The 24,777-nt window shown below is 46.0% G+C and overlaps 1 protein-coding gene across 1 annotated transcript in view; it reads right to left on the bottom strand.

Annotated features, from left to right (window-relative positions):
- The window catches only part of TIGAR (TP53 induced glycolysis regulatory phosphatase), a 38,436-nt gene extending 14,378 nt beyond the window's left edge, over positions 1 to 24,058 (bottom strand). Inside the window, exons 1-3 of the mRNA XM_073621251.1 lie at positions 23,893 to 24,058; positions 16,660 to 16,697; positions 11,936 to 12,057 (exon numbers count right to left, since the gene is read on the bottom strand). Of these exons, the coding sequence (XP_073477352.1) occupies positions 11,936 to 12,057; positions 16,660 to 16,697; positions 23,893 to 23,924 (192 nt within the window). The 5' untranslated portion in view covers positions 23,925 to 24,058. The remainder of the gene's footprint in view (positions 1 to 11,935; positions 12,058 to 16,659; positions 16,698 to 23,892) is intronic.
- Positions 24,059 to 24,777: the final 719 nt, after the last annotated feature.

A 24,777-nucleotide genomic window follows, 5' to 3' on the forward strand; every position in this document is an offset into this window, starting at 1 on the left:
GAAAAATATGTAGTGAGCGGCAGTTGTGTGGACGAAAATGACTTGTTGATGTCAGAGGAGAATGGGCAGACTGGTTAGAGATGATAGAAAGGCAACAGTAACTCAAATAACCACTCGCTACAACCAAGGTATGCAGAATACCATCTCTGAACGCACAAAGCATCAAACCTTGAAGCAGATTGGCTACAGCAGCAGCAGACCACACCGGGTGCCAATCCTGTTAGCTAAGAACAGGAAACTGAGGCTACAATTCGCACAAGCTCACTAAAATTGGCCAATAGAAGATGGAAAGATGTTGCCTGGTCTGAGGAGTCTCGATTTCAGCTGTGACTTTCAGATGGTAGGGTCAGAATTTGGCATAAACAACATGAAAGCATGGATCCATCCTAGCTTGTATCAATGGTTCAGGTTGCTGGTGGTGGTGCAATGGTGTGGGGGATATTTTCTTGGCATACTTTGGGCCCCTTAGTACCAACTGAGCATCGTTTAAACGCCATTGTCTACATGGGTATTGTTGCTGACCATGTCCATCCCTTTATGACTACAGTGTACCCATCATCTTCTGATGGCTGCTTTCAGCAGGATAATGCACCATGTCACAAAGCTCAAATCATCTCACCACTGGTTTCTTGAACATGACAATGAGATCACTGTACTCCAATGGCCCCCACAGGGGAGGACAGACCATATTAGCCCCATAAAGAATGAGGAAGGACATCTGGTTACAAAGGATGGGGAGATGGCGAATGTATTGAATTTATTCTTCTCCTCAGTCTTCACGAGGGAATTGGGGGGCTTCAATAACCAAAACTGCAGTGTTTATCCTCATGACACATCACAGGAAGCACCTCCATGGTTAACAGAGGACAGAATTAGATATAGACTTGAGAAACCTAACATTAATAAATCACTGGGATCAGATGACTTGCATCCAAGGCTACTTAGGGAATTCAGTCAAGTAATTGCCAAACCATTGTTCCTAATTTTTACTGACAGTCTACTGACTGAAATGTTACCAGGTGATTGGAGAAAAGCCAATGTAGCACCAATATTTACAAAGGGCCCAAAATACATCCCTGGGAATTACAGACCAGTTAGCCTAACATCAATAGTATGAGTTCTTGGAGGGGATGATAAGGGACTATATACAAGATTTTAGTAATGAGAATGGTATCATTAGCAGTGATCAGCATGGATTCATGAAGAATCATTCTTGCCAAACCAATCTATTAACCTTCTATGAGGAGGTGAGTTGCCATCTAAATAAAGGAAGGCCCGTAGACGTGGTGTATCTGGATTTTGCAAAAACATTTGACACAGTTCCCCATAAACGTTTACTGTACAAAATTAGGCCCGTTGGCATGGACCATAGAGTGAGTACATGGATTGTAAACTGTCTACAAAGGGAGAGTTCAGAGGGTGGTGATAAATGGGGAGTACTGGGAATGGTCAGGGATGGGTAGTGGGGACCCCCAGAATTTTGTGCTGGGACCAATCCTATTTAATTTGCTCATAAACAACCTGGAGGATGGGATAAACGGTTCTCTATATTTGCGGACGATACCAAGCTAAGCAGGGCAATAATTTCTTCGCAGGATGTGGAAACCTTGCAAAAAGATCTGAACATATTAATGGGGTGGGCAACTACATGGCAAATGAGGTTTAAATGTAGCAAAATGTAAAATAATGCATTTGTTTGGCAAAAATTATCAATGCAATCTATACACTGGGGGGGGGGAACCTCTGCGGGAATCTAGGATGGAAAAGGACCTGGGGGTCCTAGTAGATGATAGGCTCAATAATGGCATGCAACGCCAAGCTGCTGCTAACAAAGCAAACAGAATATTGGCAAGGATGTGGAATTCCCTTCCACAGGCGGTGGTCTCAGCGGGGAGCATCGATAGTTTAAAAAAAAACTATTAGATAAGCACCTGAACGACCGCAACATACAGGGATATACAATGTAATACTGACATATAATCACACACATAGGTTGGACTTATGTCTTTTTTCAACCTTACCTACTATGCAACTATATGTGCAGCCAACAAATCTGCAGCAACTGTGTGAAGCCATCATGTCAATACGGACCAAAATCTCAGAGAAATATTTCCAACACCTTGTGTTGTATCTATGCCATGAAGAATTAAGGCAGTTCTGAAGGCAAAAGGGGGTCCAACAAGGTACTAGTATGGTGTACCTAATAACGTGGTTGGTGAGTGTATATATTTACACACACACACTATATACAGGGATCGTATGTAATGTTTAAGAGGCAAAATTAGTTCAGCTATCAGAAGGGCACAATAGAAGACAGCGACAGGGTAAAGGAAAACCCAGGCCAATTTATTTATGGCGATTTACCCAGTGCTTTACACACTGTACATTCACATCTGCCTTCAATGAGCTTACAATCTAACGTTCCTATCTCACAAAAGTGAGTACACCCCTCACATTTTCGTAAATATTTTATTATATCTTTTCAAGTGACAACACTGAAGAAATTACACTTTACTACAATGTAAAAGTAATGAGTGTACAGCTTATATAAAACAGTGTAAATTTGCTGTCCCCTCAAAACACACAGCCATTAATGTCTAAACCGTTGGCAACAAAAGTGAGTACACCCCTAAGTGAAAATGTCCAAATTGGGCCCAATTAGCCATTTTCCCTCCCCGATGGCATGTGACTCGTTAGTGTTACAATGTCTCATGTGTGAATGGGGAGCAGGTTAAATTTGGTGTTATCGCTCTCATTCTCTCATACTGGTCATTGGAAGTTCAACATGGCAACTCATGGCAAAGAACTCTCTGAGGATCTGGAAAGAAGAATTGTTGCTCTACATAAAGATGGCCTAGGCTTTAAGAAGATTTCCAAGACCCTAAAACTGAGCTGCAGCACGGTGGCTAAGACCATACAATGGTTTAACAGGACAGGTTCCACTTAGAACAGGCCTCACCATGGTCGACCAAAGAAGTTGAGTGCATGTGCTCAGTGTCATATCCAGAGGTTGTCTTTGGGAAATAGACTTATGAGTGCTGCCAGGATTGCTGCAGAGGTTGAAGGGGTGGGGGGTCAGCCTGTCAGTGCTCAGACCATACGCCGCACACTGCATCAAATTGGTCTACATGGCTGTCATCCCAGAAGGAAGTCTCTTCTAAAGATGATGCACAAGAAAGCCTGCAAACAGTTTGCTGAAGACAAGCAGACTAAGGACATAGATTACTGGAACCGTGTCCTGTGGTCTGATGAGACCAAGATAAACGTATTTGGTTCAGATGGTGTCAAGCGTGTGTAGCGGCAACCAGGTGAGGAGTACAAAGAAAAGTGTGTCTTGCCTACAGTCAAGCATGGTGGTGGAAGTGTCATAGTCTGGGGCTGCATGAGTGCTGCTGGCACTGGGTAGCTACAATTCATTGAGGGAACCATGAATGCCAACATGTGACATGTGACATACTGAAGCAGTGCATGATCCCCTCCCTTCAGAGACTGGGCCACAGGGCAGTTTTCCAACATGATAATGACCCCAAACACACCTCCAAGATGACCACTGCCTTGCTAAAGAAGCTGAGGGCAAAGGTGATGGACTGGCCAAGCATGTCTCCAGACCTAAACCCTATTGAGCATCTGTGGGGCATCCTCAAATGGAAGGTGGAGGAGCGCAAGGTCTCTAACATCCACCAGCTCCATGATGTCGTCCTTGGAGGAGTGGAAACCTGTGAAGCTCTGGTGAACTCCATGCCCAAGAGGGTTAAGGCAGTGCTGGAAAATAATGGGTACCACACAAAATATTGACACTTTGGGCCCAATTTGGACATTTTCACTTAGGGGTGTACTCACTTTTGTTGCCAGCGGTTTAGGCATTAATGGTTGTGTGTTGAGTTATTTTGAGGGGACAGCAAATTTACACTGTTATACAAGCAGTACATTCACTACTTTACATTGTAGCAAAGTGTAATTTCTTCAGTGTTGTCGTCACATGAAAACATATAATAAAATATTTACAAAAATGTAAGGGGTGTACTCACTTTTGTGAGATACTGTACTGGGGACAACCATGACAGGAGCCAATTACCTACCAGCATAAACACTATATTTAAAAGACTGGAGAAGAATTGTAGCTGACATGGTTGACTTCTGCTCCTAGTATGTAATTTTTACTCACTAATTGCCAAGTATGCAGCCAATGAGGTCACTCGGACATGAGGGCTCAGCGCTCCCAACAATTTTATCCTGACAGGGTCCCTTTAAATGTTCACTGAAGGGTAAGAAATTATTTACTTTGCATTGAGGATTGATTCTTCAGTTCTAGGTGGATTTTGACAAGCGATCCAATAATACTGAATGCTGTCTGACAGCAGAGCTTTGCCCTCGGTGTGTTTACAATATTTTCAGCTGGCAAGTTCAGGAAGGAGGGGTGCTGACAAACTGGCATAAGGAGGGAGAAAGACATTGGTTGCCTTGGAGACAGGTCGAGAGAAATGCTTCTATTTCTGGGAGACTGTTTTTGCTTGTTTATTATTTTTTTTCCTTTACTTGAATGCCCACTAAGCAGTAAAAGTTAACCTTGCCATTATCAAGGGTATTTTATGCCCTGCGGCATTGTGCAGCCAGCTAAGAAAATGGATTTCCAAGCCACGACCCTGCAGTCTAGACATTGGACATCAGCCCCCTAATTTGTATTATTTTTTTTTATCAGATTGGTCTATGTCAGCGATGGTGAACCTTGGCACCCCAGATGTTTTGAAACTACATTTCCCATGATGCTCAACTACACCGCAGAGTGCATGAGCATCATGGGAAATGTAGTTCCAAAACATCTGGGGTGCCAAGGTTCGCCATCACTGGTCTATGTGGTCGCACAGGCCAGTCTATATAACCATTCTTGGGATTCATAGCAGTCGCTATCGGGCGCCCTGTGCACAACTCCTTCACCGCTGCCCTAAACAGAAGAGTTTTCATAAAATGGCACAAGAAACATCAGGGAATGTGTGCACCAACTAACTATTCTCTAATATTTATGAACAGCCTAAAGCGAATCTGTGGCCAGATCACCTAAAAGAGAGGTTTACCTTTCTGACCAAGTTTCACGTCAAACCCTTTATTAGGGTGCACCATAACCACCACCCCCCACTCGAATCTGGATGGTCCTACCCGCAGCATCTTGAGAGTTTTTCAATTTGTTGCCACTATGCATGGCTCTGCCCACACACCCATGTCATCTTTCCACAGAGATCTATAAATAAAAACAATATATGTCCCATCTTCCCCAAAGGTCTCAATGTCACTGCATTTTCTCCAGCCTCATAAATGAAGGGCTGAAGGAATAGTCTGCAGAAGCTTTGGCACTGCACCCGCGATCTGGTGATCACAACTGCAATGTTTTGCATGCTCCAATGCAAAGAAATAATACATTTTCTTTTTAATCAATTTGGGTGCATTTGTTATTTTTTTGCAAAAGGTGCATTTATTATTATTATTATCATACATACAGAGTTGCCGCCCCCCCCCCCCCCATCCAGCAGTGGATTAGGGCCGTCAATACCACCCTCCCCTACAAAAGTGTACTGTATTCACACAGGGGGTCGCCCGACTAAATACAACAAAATATAGGACAGGTGACTTGAGGACACCTCCATTTATACTGATGAGGAGTAACCCTCCCCTACCATGCGCAACTCCCTCTATCCCAAGCTACACACACTTACTTTCAAAACCAATGTTCGCGTGTCTCCCCACACTGAGGCATATCAAGTTATGTTGCACAGTAATGTGCTGTCCCTTTACCCCCCATCAGGGTATGATCAGTTCTATTATTATTATACAGGATTTATATAGCGCCAACAGTTTGCGCAGCGCTTTACAACATGGGGGCAGACAGTACACTTACAATACAAATCAATACAGGAGGGGTCAGAGGGCCCTGCCCGTTAGAGCTTACAATCTAGAAGGGAGGGTCAAGTGAAACAAAAGGTAATAACTGTGGGGGATGAGCTGATGGAAAAAATGAAAATACAGTTGTTAGGTGTGGGTAGGATAGGCTTCTCGGAAGAGAAGGGTTTTCAGGGATCGTCTGAAAGCTAATAAAGTAGGAGATAAGCGGACAGATTGGGGTAGGGCATTCCATAGGATTGGAGAGGCTTTGGAAAAGGCCTGGAGGCGAGCATGGGAGGAGGTGACGAGGGAGCTAGAGAGCAGGAGGTCTTGAGAGGAATGAAGAGAACGAGTAGGTTGGTATTTAGAGACTAAGCTAGTGATGTAGCTGGGGGCGAAATTGTGGATGGCTTTGTACGTAGTTGTTAGAATTTTGAATTTAATTCTTTGACCGAGCGGAAGCCAGTGGAGGGATTGACAGAGAGGAGTGGCAGACACAGAGCGATTGGTAAGGTGGATGAGTCTGGCAGCGGCATTCATAATGGATTGAAGGAGGTGATAGACTATGTAGAGGTAAACCAAAAAATATGTAGAAAATGGGATTTTAAAAAGGTACCCCTGATATAGGAAAAGACATTATCTACTAAAAATATCTCAAATATTTATTAAAGCAGTTTTACAAAAAAAAAAAAATATATACGATAAAATGTGAGAACAGTTTTACATTCACAGTCAAAGGTATACATCCTCAACCTAATATTGACAATGAAAAAAACTGTGGTCACCAAGAGTTCAAAGCATAACCATGTCCACATAATTTCAACATGTTTCGCCCAGAAGGCTTCATCAGGAAAATGGACGAGGCTTTTCAATTATTCAACAACAATATTCACGATAAAAACAACCTTGGATGTTCAAAAGAGAAAGAGAAAAAAAAGGGTAAATACACAGAAAAAAAATACATAAAACATTCACATTTATGTAACTTGAAAGCTCTTTAGCTTGTGCAACCATAACTCCACCAAAGCCACCCTCCAAAAACAAAAACAGGAACAAAAAACATCCCACCCCCCATCCCACTCCCCTACAAAAAAAAAACAAAAAAAACCAACAACCCCCATTACACAGGCTCACACCCAACCCTCCCCTAATACTCCCACCCAACACAACCACCGCGTCAACTCCATACCTCTGTAATAGAGTTCTGGGGAAGTCGCAGGATACGAGGCGTCAACTGAGAGAAGAGGGGAGGAGGGGTGCCCCCAGAAGTGACTCCCCCCTGTGTAGTCCAGATGGATGCCTGATCACCCGTAGGGAGGGATGTATATTCTCATGGATGAAAATCATCACAAGCAAAAAGGATGATTACGGTATCTGTAACAGATATCATAGATAATAAAATTTTTGCTTGTGATGATTTTCATCCATGAGAATATACATCCCTCCCTACGGGTGATCAGGCATCCATCTGGACAGAACTCTATTACAGAGGTATGGAGTTGACGCGGTGGTTGTGTTGGGTGGGAGTATTAGGGGAGGGTTGGGTGTGAGCCTGTGTAATGGGGGTTGTTGGTTTTTTTTTTTTTTTTTTAGGGGGGGGGGGGGGGGGGGGGGGAGTGGGGTGGGATGTTTTTTGTTCCTGTTTTTGGAGGGTGGCTTTGGTGGAGTTATGGTTGCACAAGCTAAAGAGCTTTCAAGTTACATAAATGTGAATGTTTTATGTATTTTTTTTCTGTGTATTTACCCTTTTTTTTCTCTTTCTCTTTTGAACATCCAAGGTTGTTTTTATCGTGAATATTGTTGTTGAATAATTGAAAAGCCTCGTCCATTTTCCTGATGAAGCCTTCTGGGCGAAACATGTTGAAATTATGTGGACGTGGTTATGCTTTGAACTCTTGGTGACCACAGTTTTTTTCATTGTCAATATTAGGTTGAGGATGTATACCTTTGACTGTGAATGTAAAACTGTTCTCACATTTTATCGTATATATTATTTTTTTTGTAAAACTGCTTTAATAAATATTTGAGATATTTTTAGTAGATAATGTCTTTTCCTATATCAGGGGTACCTTTAAAATCCCATTTTCTACATATTTTTTGGTTTACTACTTCAGGGATGATGGTACATATATAAAAAAACGTTTATAAACACTGATCTCTACCCATATAGTCTATGTAGAGGTAAGCCAATGAGAAGGGAGTTGCAGTAGTCGAGGCGAGAGATGACCAGCGAGTGAATTAAGAGCTTTGTTGTGTTATTGCTTAGAAAGGGGCGTATTTTGGAGATGTTGCGGAGGTTGAGGCGGCAGGATTTGGACAGTGATTGGATGTGTTGCTTGAAGGAGAGTTCAGAGTCTAGGACTACACCTAGAACCTTGGCATGTGGGGATGGGCTTATACTTGTGCCATTGATTTTGACAGAGAGATCAGGGGAAGAGGCATAGGGGGAGAGGAAAAATTATAAGTTCGGTTTTGGCTAGATTGAGTTTGAGGAAGTGGTGTGACATCCAGATTGATATATCTGAGAGTAAATTAGTGATACGTGAGGAGACAGAGGGAGTGAGCTGAGGGTTAGAGAAATAGATTTGGGTGTCGTCAGCGTAGAGGTGGTATTGGAAGCCATGGAAGGCTATCAGTTGACCCAGGGAGGCGGTGTAGATTGAAAATAGTAGAGGTCCAAGAACAAAACCCTGAGGGACCCCAACAGAGAAAGGAAGAGGAGAGGAGGAAGTAGAGTTATAAGAAATGCTAAAGGTGCGGTTGGATAAGTAGGAAGAGAACCAGCGAAGTGTACAGTCACTGAGACCAAAGGCGTGTAGTTTTTTGAGGAGGAGGGGGTGGTCAACCGTATCAAAGGCAGCAGAGAGGTCCAGGAGTAGGAGTACAGAATAGTGTTGATTGGTGTTGGCCGTTAGTAGATCGTTTGTTAGTTTTAGGAGAGCAGTTTCTGTGGAGTGTTGAGGACGAAATCCAGACTGAAGGGGATCAAGAAGGCCATTATCAGCGAGGTGGACGCTCAGTCGGTTGTAGACCAGACGTTCAAGGAGTTTGGATAAGAAGGGGAGCAAGGAGATGGGGCATAGGTTGTTAAGATTGGATGGGTCCAGTGAGGGCTTTTTAAGTATGGGTCTGACAAGTGCATGTTTTAGAGAGTTAGGGAAGAGGCCAGAAGAGAGGGAGAGATTGAAGATGTGGGTTAGAGAGTGTAGCATAGGGCCAGAGGGTGAACGTAGCATTTGTGAGGGAACAGGATCCAGAGGGTACGTGGTAAGGTGGACATCAGCAAGTAGTTTAGCAACTTCGTCTGTAGTGGTGGGGTTGAAAGAGGGAAATAATGATTGTGCCTGTGGGCGTGAAGTGTAAAGCGTGGAGGGTGTCGGCACAGTAGAGATCTCCACGCGAATAGTATCAATCTTCTGTTTAAAGTGATTGGCGATCTCCTGGGCAGTGAGTGAGTTGGCGGGTGGAGGACGAAATAGAGAGTTGAAGGTGGAGAAGAGTTGACGGGGACAGGATGATAAGTTGCTAATGAGAGTGGTAAAATAGGTCTGCTTGGCAGAGAGGAGGCTGAAATTGTATTTTTGGAGGGCAGATTTATATTGGTTGAAATTTCTCTGGGACTTAGTCTTACGCCACAGGTGCTCAAGAGCACAACTATGTTTTTTCAGACTTCTAGTATCATCTGTTTGCCAAGGTTGAAGGGGTCTGGGCTTGATTCTGTGTGTAGTGAGGGGGGCCAGTGAGTTCAGTGAGGCTAGAAGTGAAGCATTGTACACAGAAGTGGCTAGATTGGTGCAGGATAGAGGTGAGATTTTGTCGTAGAGGTTGTTGATAGCAGAGAAGAGAAGGGTTGAGATGACGTAGGTTTCTGCGGGTAACTTTAAGGTGGTTGGAGGGAGAGGAGGTGAAGGAAAGGGAGAGAGTGAAACTAATAAGGTGGTGATCAGAGAGAGGCAATGGATAGTTAGAGAGGTTGCATCGAATGCAAAGGTGAGAGAACAAGAGGTCAAGGATATTGCCTTCTGAGTGAGTTGGAGCATGTATCCACTGCTTCAGGTCAAAGGAGGATGTTAGGCTAAGATGTTTGGAAGTGGAAGGAGTGTTAGTATTAATAGGGATGTTGAAGTCCCCGAGAATGATTGTGGGGATTTCAGAAGAAAGAAAGTAGGGTAGCCAGGCAGAGAAGTCTTCAAGAAAGGTTGATACTGGTCCAGGGGGCCTGTAGATCACAGCTAACCTTTAGAGAAATTGGAGTGAAAAGACGAATGCAGTGTGCTTCGAAAGAGGAGAGCGACAGAGAGGGAGGTGGCTGAAGTACCTGAAAGGTGCTATGTGGGGCTAGAAGGATATCAACACCTCCTCCCTTACGTCCGCTGCATCTGGGGGAGTGAGTCCAGAGAAGACCACCATGGGATAGGGCAGCAGAAGATGCAGTGTCGGATTCGTGGAGCCAGGTTTCGGTAATGGCGAGTAGGTTAAATGAGCTGGCAATAAAGAGAGGTGAGTTTGTTGCAGACAGAGCGGGAGTTCCAAAGGGCACAAGAGAAAGGGAGTCTGGTTTTGTGAAGAATAGAAAAGGGAACTAAATTGTGTTGATTGCGGCTGCTGCCAGAGGGTGCAGGGTGATGGGTGCATGGGGTACAGTTAAATGATGGAGGCCCAGGGTTTGGGGATATATCTCCAGAGGTTAGGAGAAGCAAGAGGGTGAGGGAGGTAATATGGGAGTGGGATTTATATGAGGGGACATGCCCCAGGGTCTTGGAGTTTTTTTGTGTGTGTGGATTTAGAATTAGCAGGAGTTGGGTGCAGTAATAAGGACAGGACAGAAGTGAGGGTGATTATATATGTACACATACACACACACACACACACACATATACACACACACTGTGGGGGGGAGAAGAGGGGTGAAGGAGAGATAGTTTTAGGATGGAGGACAGAGTTGTCAATAGCAGTGGTAGAGAAAGCATGTTACAAGGAAAAAAAGCTAAAGGAGTAAACAAGTTCACCTGATGTCTGTGTGCTGTTTTTCAAAGTGTTTATTTTGTGTCCCTTCGCTTTGTGCAGAGTCAGAAGTGCATTCCACTTATAGAAATCGCCCCCTGCAAATGCTTCCCCCAAGAGAAGCTTATATATATATATATATATATATATATATATATATATATATATATATATATATATATATATATATATATATATATATATATATACTCTGATAGGGGTAGGGTGTGGGTGGATTTCAATTAGCAATCAAGAGATTATAAAGCTTGGCTGGTTAACAGGGCAAAATTCCTAAGCCAGAAACAGACTAGCAAGAGGGCACTAAAGTTAAACGGGCTGTAATTTTGGGTAAGACAAGGGAGATAATAAAGCATTGTAATGTGGACAGGGCTACAGACAGTTAAGTAAAAATAACATACCAGCATTATTAGAGACACATAAGAAAAAAGATAGCAGTGTTTCAGTTTTTGGGTGGAGTTGCAGCAGTAGGAGCATACCAGAGTTAAGAGACATAGGAGACATTAGTTATAGGTTCCGGTAATCCTCGCACGTTATGTGTCGCCTAATGCTTTGTGAGCACAATCAATACCTGACCGTGGACGTTCATACAGAAAGATGTAAAAGAGGAGTGCATAAATCTATACATACATACATACATAGACTTAGTGGGAGTATTGTTTTCACTTGTCTATATTGATGAATGCTTGCCATTTGATCGAGTGTATTTCTACTTTAGAGCAAGCTCTTGCTGCTCTCTGTATGTGCAGCCACCGTGGAGCAAATCATCCTCAATGTTCCCAGCAATGGCTCAGCAGTTCAACTCTCCCTCCCAGAGCTCCTGCCAGGTTTGCCAGCAAATACATCTATAAAGTCCAAGTTAAGCAGGGACCAAAAATGTAGTTTAATACATTTCTACATAGTTACAGCACAAACATGCAAATGTACAATAACATTTTAAAGCTAAATCCATAGGTCTTTTACATTATAACACAGAAAAGGTTGAAAAATATTAGCAAGACCACAGGAGACATTAAATAAAACCAAGACATTAACTCACCTGCTTTGCCCGAACCAAGTCACTGGAGAAGACATGAGTAAATTTCACACCGCTGAGGAATCTGCCAGCAGCTTCAGCCTGCTTGAAGCCAATTTCAGAGAGAGGCGCATCCACACCCTGTCCTGTAGACATGACATATAGGCTAATTTAATAAAGCAAAAAGCAATATACAAACTACAGTAGCCTGTATCCTAAATCAGTCATCATGTTTCAGTGATTTATTAAAAAAATTGCATTTTTTTTGGTAGCTATTGGTCATTATGCCAGCCAGCTTACTTCCTCTCCTTGAGTGTCGGCCTGCAGTGCATTGGGTATCGGAAAAACTCCCATAGTTTTTTATCACGTGTATCAAGTGGAGTTGTGATGGGACCAGGAGCCCCAGCAGATGAATTGTATAGATCAGTGGTCTCCAAACTGAGGCCCAGGGCAAGATGTGGCCCTTTTCTTGCCTTTATCTGGCCCTCGGGGCACTATTTCACCAACTGACACCAATGATGGGTCACCATTCCCCCTATTAACCCTCTCAATGGGGTGCTATTTCTCCTTTAAAGACCAATGATGGGACACTGATGCCAGGGCATTTTATACACCCACTAGTCACAGTCCAGCCCCCCCAAAGCCTGAAGGACAGTAAATTGGCCCTTTGCTTGGAAAGTTTATAGACCCCTGGTATAGATGAAACTGACATCCACAGCTTTACAGTTACTTCCCTCTAATCTACAGACTGGATCTTCAAAGAATTATTGCACGATATTCATAGCTTGTAACACTTTTACCTGGACTGGTTTTGTAATGCTGAAGATGTTTTGCCACCCATCCAAATGGCTCAGTTCTAATGAATGAAGGAAATATATGCCATCATTTAGAGCCCTTGCACACTGGGGCGGCGTCGGCGGTAAAACGCCGCTATTATTAGCGGCGTTTTACCGTCGGTATGCGGCTGCTAGCGGGGCGGTTTTACCCCCCGCTAGCGGCCGAGAAAGGGTTAAATACCACCGCAAAGCGCCTCTGCAGAGGCGCTTTGCCGGCGGTATAGCCGCGCCGTCCCATTGATTTCAATGGGCAGGAGCGGTAAAGGAGCGGTATACACACCGCTCCTTCACCGCTCCGAAGATGCTGCTAGCAGGACTTTTTTTACCGTCCTGCCAGCGCATCGCTCCAGTGTGCAAGCCCTCGGGGCTTGCACACTGGAATGAAAGTAGCGGCACTTTCGGGGCGGTTTGCAGGCGCTATTATTAGCGCAATAGCGCCTGCAAACCGCCCCAGTGTGCAAGGGCTCTTATACCCACATGGGTAACTTGCCTTGAGCCAATCACCATGGAATGTGTCAAGACAGATGTTGACTGTCTGAGAACGTTACGGGAGGTGTAAGACCATCTTGTTTTTATGTACATCAATGCTCACACCACCAATTGCCAAGTCAGGCTTCATGCACACTGGGCCCAGCTCTCCTGAACGCCTTACTCCTGGCAAGAGAAAAGCAGTGTCAAAACTGTGCATAAACCGCGTTTAGGCATGTCAAGCAAATGGGTGTTAATTCATTTTATTGTCCAGAATGATCAATTGTTTCTGGCCATTAAAATAAATTGATAGAACAGAAAACCGCGCTAAAAACAATAATGAGTGAAGTCCAATTATCGATTGATGAAACAAAGTCCAACTATAGTCCAGAACAAACAATAAATTTCTCTTTGTGATGAGATGGAGAAAAATATATAGTATAACTGTGTGGTGAGCTGCTTACCAGAACGTAAGCCCAATCAGACAGATGGCTTAAACCCAGCCCAGGCCTTTAGGAGCGCTCCAATGGGCAGGATCCGTCACGCAGATGGCAAACTGGTGAAGTTATAATCAGCGGTAGGCTTACTGCCTCAGCGTGACCCAGAGTATAAACTAAATTGAACCCATAGGGGTTCCTGCTCACCAAAAGGTTAATTGGAAATGGCCCGAACGAAACCTCAATGGGGAACCGTTCCCCATTGAGAACGTCAACCTGTGACGAAACGCGTCTGGGAGGGACGTGCTGACGTCACCACGTCGCCCTGTTGTGGACGGGAGCTGTCTGAGTGCCGGCCGGCATTGCTGTTATTCGTTGTTTTAATGTAAGTGTTTGCTTTTTAATAAATCGGAGTCTCAACATTATCACGCTATTGGCTGTTTTCTCCTCTTTGAAAATATATGCATATTTGAGCCTGTGAAGAGCCTGCAAGGACGGGATCGGGGTGACTCCGCCAAGGTTTCGTTCGGGCCATTTCCAATTAACCTTTTGGTGAGCAGGAACCCCTATGGGTTCAATTTAGTTTATACTCTGGGTCACGCTGAGGCAGTAAGCCTACCGCGGATTATAACTTCACCAGTTTGCCATCTGTGTGACGGATCCTGCCCATTGGAGCGCTCCTAAAGGCCTGGGCTGGGTTTAAGCCATCTGTCTGATTGGGCTTACGTTCTGGTAAGCAGCTCACCACACAGTTATACTATATATTTTTCTCCATCTCATCACAAAGAGAAATTTATTGTTTGTTCTGGACTATAGTTGGACTTTGTTTCATCAATCGATAATTGGACTTCACTCATTATTGTTTTAGCGCGGTTTTCTGTTCTATTTATTCCATTGGTGTGCCCCACTTATAACCGCAGCTGTATAGAATTTAATTTTTCACGATATTTCCTTATTTGTGTCTAGGAGTTAATTTATCCTTATTCATATTTTGATTTTTTTTTTCCTTCACTGGTATTGATCATTTTTCCAAGCGCAATTTTATTTAATTCTATTGATTAAAATAAATTAACGCTCAAGTGCCGAATACCCCTAACGTTAACACGCATTTAGGCGTGTCAGGCATTTTTTCTACCAAAACGCTGCTGCTCCTGAATGCACTGGCATTAGGGTTTTTTCTGCCTCTAAACACCTATGTGTGCATGTATATATAGATATATCTATATCTAGATATAGATATATCTATATCTAGATATATATCTGATCAATGAAGGGTGTTTAGAGGCAGAAAAAAGTAGACTGCTCCTAAAAGTGGCGTTTTTAACACCCAGTGTGCATGAGGCCAAAAGGTGTAATTCCAACATATTAATGAGGGCAGAAATAGTCAGCAGAGAGCACCACATCCCATATCAAATATGTGTAAAAAATGCAAAGTGCCAGGGGAGGGGGTTTGAAGCAAACACCCCGGGGACTTTTAAGGTGCTTTTAAATGTATAGTAGACACAAAAGGTAAATACATCTGTACAGTATTTTTGTAAAAAATCTATCATTTTTATTAGAAATTAGTTATTAAAACCATATGTCCCTACAAGTGAGACATCATCATAAAAATTAGTACAAAATAGATCGACAATTTAACCCATTTAAGGGTACATAAAGACAGAGCTACTTAATTCCATGACAATTTGCCGCTTAACATGTTTCGCTCTAGTGCTAGCTTCTTCAGGAGTTTGTGGCAAAAATTGTAGTGAGCTCAGGTTGTCGTGTTCAAACAATGCATTAAACTTGAAAAGACTGAAATAAATTGCTAAAGCATTTTCACAGTATAGGTTCTCATAACATGGGTTCCCTTGTCTTGGTATGGCCACAGAGGGATATAAAGTTTTGTGTAGTCCTTAAATAGAACCAAAGGATAATTGCTCAAAGTGAAAAACACCTCCCAGCAGTTAATAATGAGATGAGTTTGTATGTAATGAAATAGCACTAGTATAGGATGTTTTGGATTGTGCAGAGAAAGAGATCTTTTCACTGCAGCAACTTTTGTGAATATCAGAAGGCAGAAATGCTTGGGAGCGATCCATACACTCCCTGTGGCATGATGCCTATAGCAGAGCTTTGCTATAAGCATCATACCGCAGGGAGTGTATGGATCGCTCCCAAGCATATCTGCCTTCTGATATTACTAGTAGCACTAGTAAATACTAGTGCTATTTTATTACATACAAGCTCGCACTAGAGCGAAACATGTCGAGCGGCAAATTGTCATAGAATTAAGTAGCTCTGTCTTTATGTGCCCTTAAATGGGTTAAATTGTCGATCTATTTTGTACTAATTTTTATGATGATGTCTCACTTGTAGGGACATATGGTTTTAATAACTAATTTCTAATAAAAATTATAGACTTTTTACAAAAATACTGTACAGATGTATTTACCTTTTGTGTCTACTATACATTTAAAAGCACCTTAAAAGTCCCCGGGGTGTTTGCTTCAAACCCCCTCCCCTGGCACTTTGCATTTTTTATACGTGTAATTCCAACACTTATTAGACTGTTGAAACCACTTGGATGATAAAAGGAATTCAACATAACTAAACAAGTCCAGTGAAATGTGACTACCTCCAGCTATACCACAACCTGGATCAATGAAAACCTTCACAGACAGACCTGGAAGACCCTGAAAACCAAGGTACCTAGAGTACTCAGATTTTGACTATTACAAAAGTTACAACTGAGGTCCGCCTCCATTATATGCCATGTGGAGCCTCAGCAAAATATTGCTAGTTGCCTGTGGCAGTGGATGCGTTTCAGTGCAGACCTTTGTATACTGCAGGTCACGGATCTCAAGGGGTGTCCTTCAAGAGCCTTTTGAAAGGGGAGCCCTTTAGCTTGGCACTGTTGGAAGATCTGTTGGAAAAGCTACTTTGCTATGTGGGCACTGGTGACAGGTACTCTTTGTTAACCCTTGTTCGCTGAAAAACAGTAAAAATATTTTTTTATAAATCCTACCTTGCAGTAGTTTTTCTTTGTTGTAGCGTGTTTCCCCACTGCATGGAGAAGAGAGAATTTATTAATATGCATAGCTGAACATTCCACAGATCCACACATGAAGCAGCGGACAAAACAAAAATAGTATAAAATACACATTTTCCAGTCTATTCTGGAGAACACATATCATTTTCTGATCAGCGCCCTCATACGCTTCAAAATGTTGTTTTTTGAAAAGAAGCGTAAAAGCCGTTGGTCATTGGCCAGCCTGTACAGGAGAGGTATGATGGCTAAATAAAGTCCTCAGAGATGTCCTACAGAGAAGACCTTGTGCACCAGCACTTCGAGTACCACCACTTAGAGATTGCCCTAGTGCAGCCGCTGACAGCATGCAGAGTGGCAGCAGTGTGCCCTCAACACTCCAGCGCCAAAAGAAGCCAAAACTGTCAGGCAGAGTGATCTACATGTAAGTGATCTGAATATACCAAGAGCTGCGGATCTTAGCATTTGTTCTGTGTTCTCTTGTTGGACCCACTGCTGGTCTGGTCTTCTGCTTGTGGTCAGAGTTGTTATTTGCGGATCCACCACTACCACTTCATTCTTAAGTTGCAGATTTCCTGACACCCTTTTTCCTGCCACTTCACCTTATAGTTATGGACTTATAAGCTCTACACTCAGCAATTTATTGTGAGTGCTTGACAAGCGTTTTGGGCACGTGACATTTACTGTTACAGAGTGATCTCCACCTGACAGTAGAAGTGTAGTACCAGACGACAGCAGAGGAGTGTGTGCTCTGTTAAGAAAACACTGAACACCAATGCTGGGGGTTGTTTTAAATGTAATTGTTGGTAACTATGCAAGAGATCTTGTCTCTGAGCCCCTGCACTTTGGGTGGATTGATATGCTAGGTTCAGTCTCTCTGCATAAAGTCAGAATCATACTTATAGCTCCTGCTGTCCGCCCTCTGCTGGCCAACTCTGCTCCCTCCCCCAGCAAGCATGACATTTCATTTCATGATGATGGGGGAAATCAAAAAAGAATCCTCCCAGGGGGACAGATATAGTAGGTGGGACATTGTAGAAGAAATATTATACTCGCCTCGGAACTCTGTGTTCCCAGCAGTGACGTAGAGGTCATAGAAAGGAATTAAAGCCGGCCATGCATGGATCGAATTTCGGCTGGTTCAGCAGAGACTGGCCGAATTTCGATCCATGTATTGGCTGTGGTTGTACAGAAGTTGATCTAACAATCGACTTCTGATCAACCAGCTTATTGGAAAATTTCCACTCAATTGGCACTGCAAGCTATAGCCGGCAGCGCTGATCAGCATGTTCTGACAGCAGGCGAGTCTGTTGTCAGAATACAAAGACACAGAGGGTATGATTCCACATTAAGTGTGTGGATGGGGAAATAAAAGTCAGTTTTCAACCATTAGGTTGAACGGAAAAAAAAAAAAATTCTCAGGCCAGCCTTAGAGCCTGCACTCATGCCCACAGGCAGCCAACACTACTGGAAGAGTCAGCAGTGCTAGGAGAAACAGGCCGCCGGAGAGGTGAGTACGACGTGCGATGATGTGCTAAAGGAGTTGAGGATCTTCACTTAAAGCTGAAGTTTAGGTATGGCCTTTTTGTATAGTTACATTAGTCAAGCTTGGACCATACCTGACCAATCCCTGTGGAAGCTAAAAATCACTGTAAAAGGGACAGCTACTACACTGATCTCTGCTAGCTTCAGGGCCCCATGCTGCCTCATGAACATAGGGGGTCATTCGCTCAGCACAGGTGCCATTCACAGAATGTCTTATTGAATGGAAAGCATTTTCTGACTGGATGGGGTGGGGATCACTGCCCTACCTCTCCATCTTGTGTAAGGATGGGCTCGGGTGTGTTCGCACAGCCCACGTGCAGAGCCCGCCAGGAAGTCGGCACAGCACTGCGCTAATCACAGGCAGTGAGACATGTTCCTGATGTGCAGCTGCAGAGATTGGGAAATGTCTCACTGCCTGTGATTAGTACAGCGCCGCGCCGACTTCCTGGCGGGCTCTGCACGTGAGATGTGCGAAAACGCCCAATCTCACCCTTAATCTTGTGTAATCAGAGAACACTTTGCATTCATTGAGAAAATTCAAAGCGTTCTCTTAGAGCTGGTTTACATATGTCTGGGTACGGTTTCTATGCGATTTTTAAAAGGAGTCCGGTGCGGTTTCGTTCATCAGTTCAGATGCAATTTTTTTTAAAGTGTATATCACTTGAAATCGCACCTGACTCTTTTTAAAAACGAACTGTGGCCAGCCCGCACATACCAGAACCAGCTCCATAGAAAGCCAGTTCAATTCACATGTTATGCGAATTGGGGGGCGATTCAAAATGCATCAGATTTTCATATGTGTTTTCCAAGCCTCAATTGCCCCTGTGCTGATTGAGCATCCTCCTGCATTCACTGTGCCACAGGGCAGCTGCTTGGCACCGGACCCAGAAGCTATCAGAGACCATTGTAGAAGTGGTCTCTACTATAGTGATTTCCTGCTTTCACGAGGATCCCACATGTATGACACATACATATTTACATGGGTCCAATGTAAACACTATCATACCTAAACTTCAGCTTTAATTGATTTCAAGAATTCAATCAGGTGAAAAGCAAATCCCTGCTTATTTCACCTGCACATGATTAGATATTCAGAATGAACACAGCTTATATTTCCTGAGGGCTGGTTCACACCAGAACACTGTGTGTGAAAGGAGCGTCCCGTGTGCATTTCCCCCACCGCATTCAAGACGCAATGCTTTTTGCAATCTGTTTCGGGTGCCAATACATTGTTAATGGCAGATCACAAAAGCAGTGCATTTGTGGGCACCAGATTACATGGCATCGCAATGTGCGATTTGGTGGCGTGTATTTTTCAAAAATAGTGCAGGGACTGCCATTTGTACGTTCCGGTGCAATCTGCAGCCCATTCAAATGAATAGGCTGCCAAATTGCACTGCAGACCGCGTTCCTGTGCGATTCTAGTATGAACTGGCCCTAAGTGAAGATTCTCAATTCAGTATGCTTTCAATAAAAGGCCACTTCACACCAAAATGCGGTGCGGAAAAACGCGCATTCTGTGCACGTAACCTGCACTCCAGGTGAACGTGCTGCACTTGCGAGTCACATGCAGGTACAAATGAATTGTTAATGGCACCTCAAATGCATCTCGCGTTTGTGGCCACGCGGTTTAGTGCAACGCATTCTGAAAAAGCAGTACTTGTTCCAGTGCATTTTGAAGCCCATCCACATGAGTGGCCTGGCAAAACAGACCACATGGGAATGGGCACATTCTGGTGCGATTCAGCCCTGACAGGGAACTGCTTAGACCCCTTTCACGCTAAAAAAAAGCATCCGAAAAGCTCACGAAAACCTATTTCCATTAAAATCAATGATTGCATTCACACTGGGGTGGTGCAGGGCGGTGAAAAAACGCCCCCCCCTCCATTGAAAGTAATGGAAAGCTCTACAAAAGCGCTCAAATATTTTACTGGCAGTTTAGAAGCGCCTCAGTATGACACCAGTGTTCCACCTGTCCGTTTTTCATCCATCCATTGATAGATTAAGGACAGACAGCAATACATTCTCATGGGCAAATGGAGATAAACTGATGATCATCCTTCAGGCTGCTTTCACACTGGGGCAGGAGGTGCGTCGGCAGTAAAGCGCCCCTAGCTTTAGCGGCAGGATTTGGCCGCTAGCGGGGGCGGTTTAACCCCCCCCCCCCCGCTAGTGGCTGAGAAAGGGTTAAAAACCACTGCAAAGTGCAGAGGCGCTTTGCCGGTGGTATAGCCGCAGTGCCCTATTGATTTCAATGGGCAGGAGCGGTTTAGGAGCAGTGTATACACTGCTCCAAAGATGCTGCTAGCAGGACTTTTTTCAGCGTCCTGCTAGCACACCGCTCCAGTGTGAAAGCCCTCGGGGCTTTCACACTGGAGACACAGCAGCGGCTGTTTCAGGTCGGTTTGCAGACGCTATTTTTAGCGCAATAGCGCCTGCAAAACGACCCAGTGTGAAAGGGGTCTTACATCTGCATCCGTTCAGGTCCCTCCTTTTAACCACTTCCCACCGGCGGTCCGCATATATGCAGCCCTATGTAAACATTTCTCAAAGCTGAGAGCGGGCGCCCAGCACATCAATCATGATCGGGAGCTTTCCGATCATGTGACTGCTGTGACAGTCAATCACAGCAGTCACATGACCCGAAATACCCCCCTCCCGGGGTTCTATCGAGAAATGCCTTCCGTTGAAAAAGGCCTTTGATGGGTCTGCACATGCGCAATATGGAACATCACTGCAGCTGATATGTTGATCAGCTGGCGTGATGTCAACACGGCGCACGTGCAGATTGTCTGAGGCAGTATCTGACGCCAAGAGAGAATGAAATTGTCAGATTCTGCCTCACTGTTGTGGGGGTGCCATGCTGACGTCACGCCAGCTTATCAACATATCAACTGGAGTGAAGTTGCATATTGCGCATGCGCAGACCCATCGAAGGCCTTTTTTTTCGACGGAGGGCATTTCTTGATAGAATATCCGCATCTAGAAGCCCCTAAAGGGCCAGTGTTCTGCCAGAAGTGCCCAAATCTCCAACCCGTTGACTCTCCAGCAGCAATAATTGGAGATTTGAATGAGTTGGCTGTTTTCACAGAACACTGGGTAAGGAGGAAAACAGGTGTCGCTGCCGTGGAGGCGGTCATGTTGTTGGTTAGTATTGAGCGGATTAACAATGTCCACTGATTATATGGTGTACCATAGTGTATATACGCTGCTCTGTGAAAACAGCCAACTCGTCCAAATCTCGAATTGTTGGTGCTGCAGAGTCACCGGAAGTGACGTGGTTGGAGATTTTGGCGAGTTTTCGGCAGAACACCAGCAGGAAGGAGAAATGGGACAAGTCTCTATTTTTGTTCTGGAAGCAGATGAAAAGAACAGAACTAAATGGAAGACTGATGTAAACTGAATCCGTTACATACATACTGAATGGATGACATCCATATGAAAGAGGCCTTCGATTTATTTTATTTTTTTATGACAGTGTCATTTTTAGCGCAATGTGCACCAATGCATAGTAGTGTGTCGATAAACGCACACATAAGTGAGAATCAGGCCTTAGATAAATGGCGTAACGACAAGAGAAAATAGAATGCAATTGTCCTCTGTGTCCTATTCACACTGCAATACCAGTGTGATGCGCAGCGTGGAAAAATGTAGTCACGCCACATTTTTCCAGTGTGTTGGATGGCGCTGCACATTCTCAATAAAGTTAGAGAAAAAAATGTAAACAGTGCGATGTGCTGAAGCAGTGCACCAAACCTCAAAAGAGTCACCAGCATGGGCAGTAAAATGGAGCATTTTAATGTGTGACCACTGCGAACGTCCCCAAATTTCTGGGGTTAGATTTAAGTTTTCATTCCTTCCCCTCCCCCTTTCTATGACATACACAGGCTTCTATTGATCCATGTGTATTTGATCCACATTTAGAAATAAAACACTGGATGATAATATTTGTAGATCTTCTCTGGTTTTCTTTGCCTCTTGATATTGTCACTTTGTGTAAACATTAAAATAATAATAATAAGGGATACAACTCCCTCCCCTCATCCAAAGGGAGGCCTGTGCCCCCCCCCAGGCAGGATCCAGTGGGAGGTGTGTGGCCCCCCCAGGCAGGATCCAATGGGAGACGTGTGGCCCCCCCAGGCAGGATCCAGTGGGAGGCGTGTGGCCCCCCCAGGCAGGATCCAGTGGGAGGCGTGTGGCCCCCCCAGGCAGGATCCAGTGGGAGGCGTGTGGCCCCCCCAGGCAGGATCCAGTGGGAGGCGTGTGGCCCCCCCAGGCAGGATCCAGTGGGAGGCGTGTGGCCCCCCCAGGCAGGATCCAGTGGGAGGCGTGTGGCCCCCCCAGGCAGGATCCAGTGGGAGGCGTGTGGCCCCCCCAGGCAGGATCCAGTGGGAGGCGTGTGGCCCCCCCAGGCAGGATCCAGTGGGAGGCGTGTGGCCCCCCCAGGCAGGATCCAGTGGGAGGCGTGTGGCCCCCCCAGGCAGGATCCAGTGGGAGGCGTGTGGCCCCCCCAGGCAGGATCCAGTGGGAGGCGTGTGGCCCCCCCAGGCAGGATCCAGTGGGAGGCGTGTGGCCCCCCCAGGCAGGATCCAGTGGGAGGCGTGTGGCCCCCCCAGGCAGGATCCAGTGGGAGGCGTGTGGCCCCCCCAGGCAGGATCCAGTGGGAGGCGTGTGGCCCCCCCAGGCAGGATCCAGTGGGAGGCGTGTGGCCCCCCCAGGCAGGATCCAGTGGGAGGCGTGTGGCCCCCCCAGGCAGGATCCAGTGGGAGGCGTGTGGCCCCCCCAGGCAGGATCCAGTGGGAGGCGTGTGGCCCCCCCAGGCAGGATCCAGTGGGAGGCGTGTGGCCCCCCCAGGCAGGATCCAGTGGGAGGCGTGTGGCCCCCCCAGGCAGGATCCAGCGGGAGACGTGTGGCCCCCCCAGGCAGGATCCAGCGGGAGACGTGTGGCCCCCCCAGGCAGGATCCAGCGGGAGGCGTGTGGCCCCCCCAGGCAGGATCCAGCGGGAGGCGTGTGGCCCCCCCAGGCAGGATCCAGCGGGAGGCGTGTGGCCCCCCCAGGCAGGATCCAGCGGGAGGCGTGTGGCCCCCCCAGGCAGGATCCAGCGGGAGGCGTGTGGCCCCCCCAGGCAGGATCCAGTGGGAGGTGTGTGGCCCCCCCCAAGCAGGATCCAGTGGGAGACGTGTGGCCCCCCCCAAGCAGGATCCAGTGGGAGACGTGTGGCCCCCCCAGGCAGGATCCAGTGGGAGACGTGTGGCCCCCCCCGGCAGGATCCAGTGGGAGGTGTGTGTGGGCCCCCCCCAAGCAGGATCCAGTGGGAGACGTGTGGCCCCCCCAGGCATGATCCAGTGGGAGACGTGTGGCCCCCCCAGGCAGGATCCAGTGGGAGACGTGTGGCCCCCCCCAGGCAGGATCCAGTGGGAGACGTGTGGCCCCCCCCAAGCAGGATCCAGTGGGAGACGTGTGGCCCCCCCCAGGCAGGATCCAGTGGGAGACGTGTGGCCCCCCCCAGGCAGGATCCAGTGGGAGACGTGTGGCCCCCCCCAGGCAGGATCCAGTGGGAGACGTGTGGCCCCCAGTGATTGATCCCCTCTCTGTCTCACTGGTGACCTTTCTCATCTGCAGACAGACAGCCGCCTGGTGTACAGAGGGGTGGGGGATCTACTTACTGTCTGACGATGGTTAAGGCGAAGCTGGCCATGGTGGTAGGACTCCTCTGCCGGGCACACACACATGCCCCGATCACCGTGCCAGTCCTCCGCTGCTCTGCATTGCGGGGCGACTACGGGGACTGATTCAATGTAACGCCGTCTCAGCCAATCAGGGCGCAGGACGGAGAGCCGCTCGCGCTGACTGGGGCTCACGGGCGCGCTGATTGGCTCGCGCGGACAATGTGGACCCTGACTGGCGTGAGTGCACCTTCCTCTGGGTGAGCTTGGGCTTTCTCCTTACTCATTGTGAGAGCCCAGAGGAGGTAAGCTGACACCCAGCTACACACAAAGCTCTTCAATAGGGCACTGCTGGAGGTTTGTTGCAGCAGCTGCTCACAGCTATGACTGGAAAGGATCTCATTCTAATGCCACAACTTTTTATATTGTGTGGAGAGTAGAATAGAATGAATGTTCCTAGCTGTGTCCTGTCCAAGAGATTCCCCATCACTTCCTGTACTCTATAACCAACAGGAAGTGAGGAGACCTCTCCATGTGAGGTGAACCGTCTCTCAGACATTCCTCTGAGCTTTCTACCTTTATAAAGAGGCGTGGATAGGGGTGTGGCTACGTGACGCAGAATATTGGGCGTGGTGTAAAGGGCTACAGTTACCTAGCACCTGAGTCCACTCTACACAGTCCTTGTACTACGACCGGGCTACTGAGCAAAAGCCAAGCGTTGAAACGCTCTGCTCAGTAACATACAGGTACAGCGCAGCATAAACATTGCAGCAGTTAGGATACAAATGTGCGGCTAGGGGGCGGTATAACCTGGTGGTTGAGCTGCAGTTTTACCGCCACTCCCCCCAACCACCCATCTGAACCTGGGTATGCAGTTCTCAGGGC

This window comes from Aquarana catesbeiana, linkage group LG03 (genome assembly GCF_042186555.1).
Source record: "Aquarana catesbeiana isolate 2022-GZ linkage group LG03, ASM4218655v1, whole genome shotgun sequence".
Taxonomy (NCBI): Eukaryota; Metazoa; Chordata; class Amphibia; order Anura; family Ranidae; genus Aquarana; species Aquarana catesbeiana.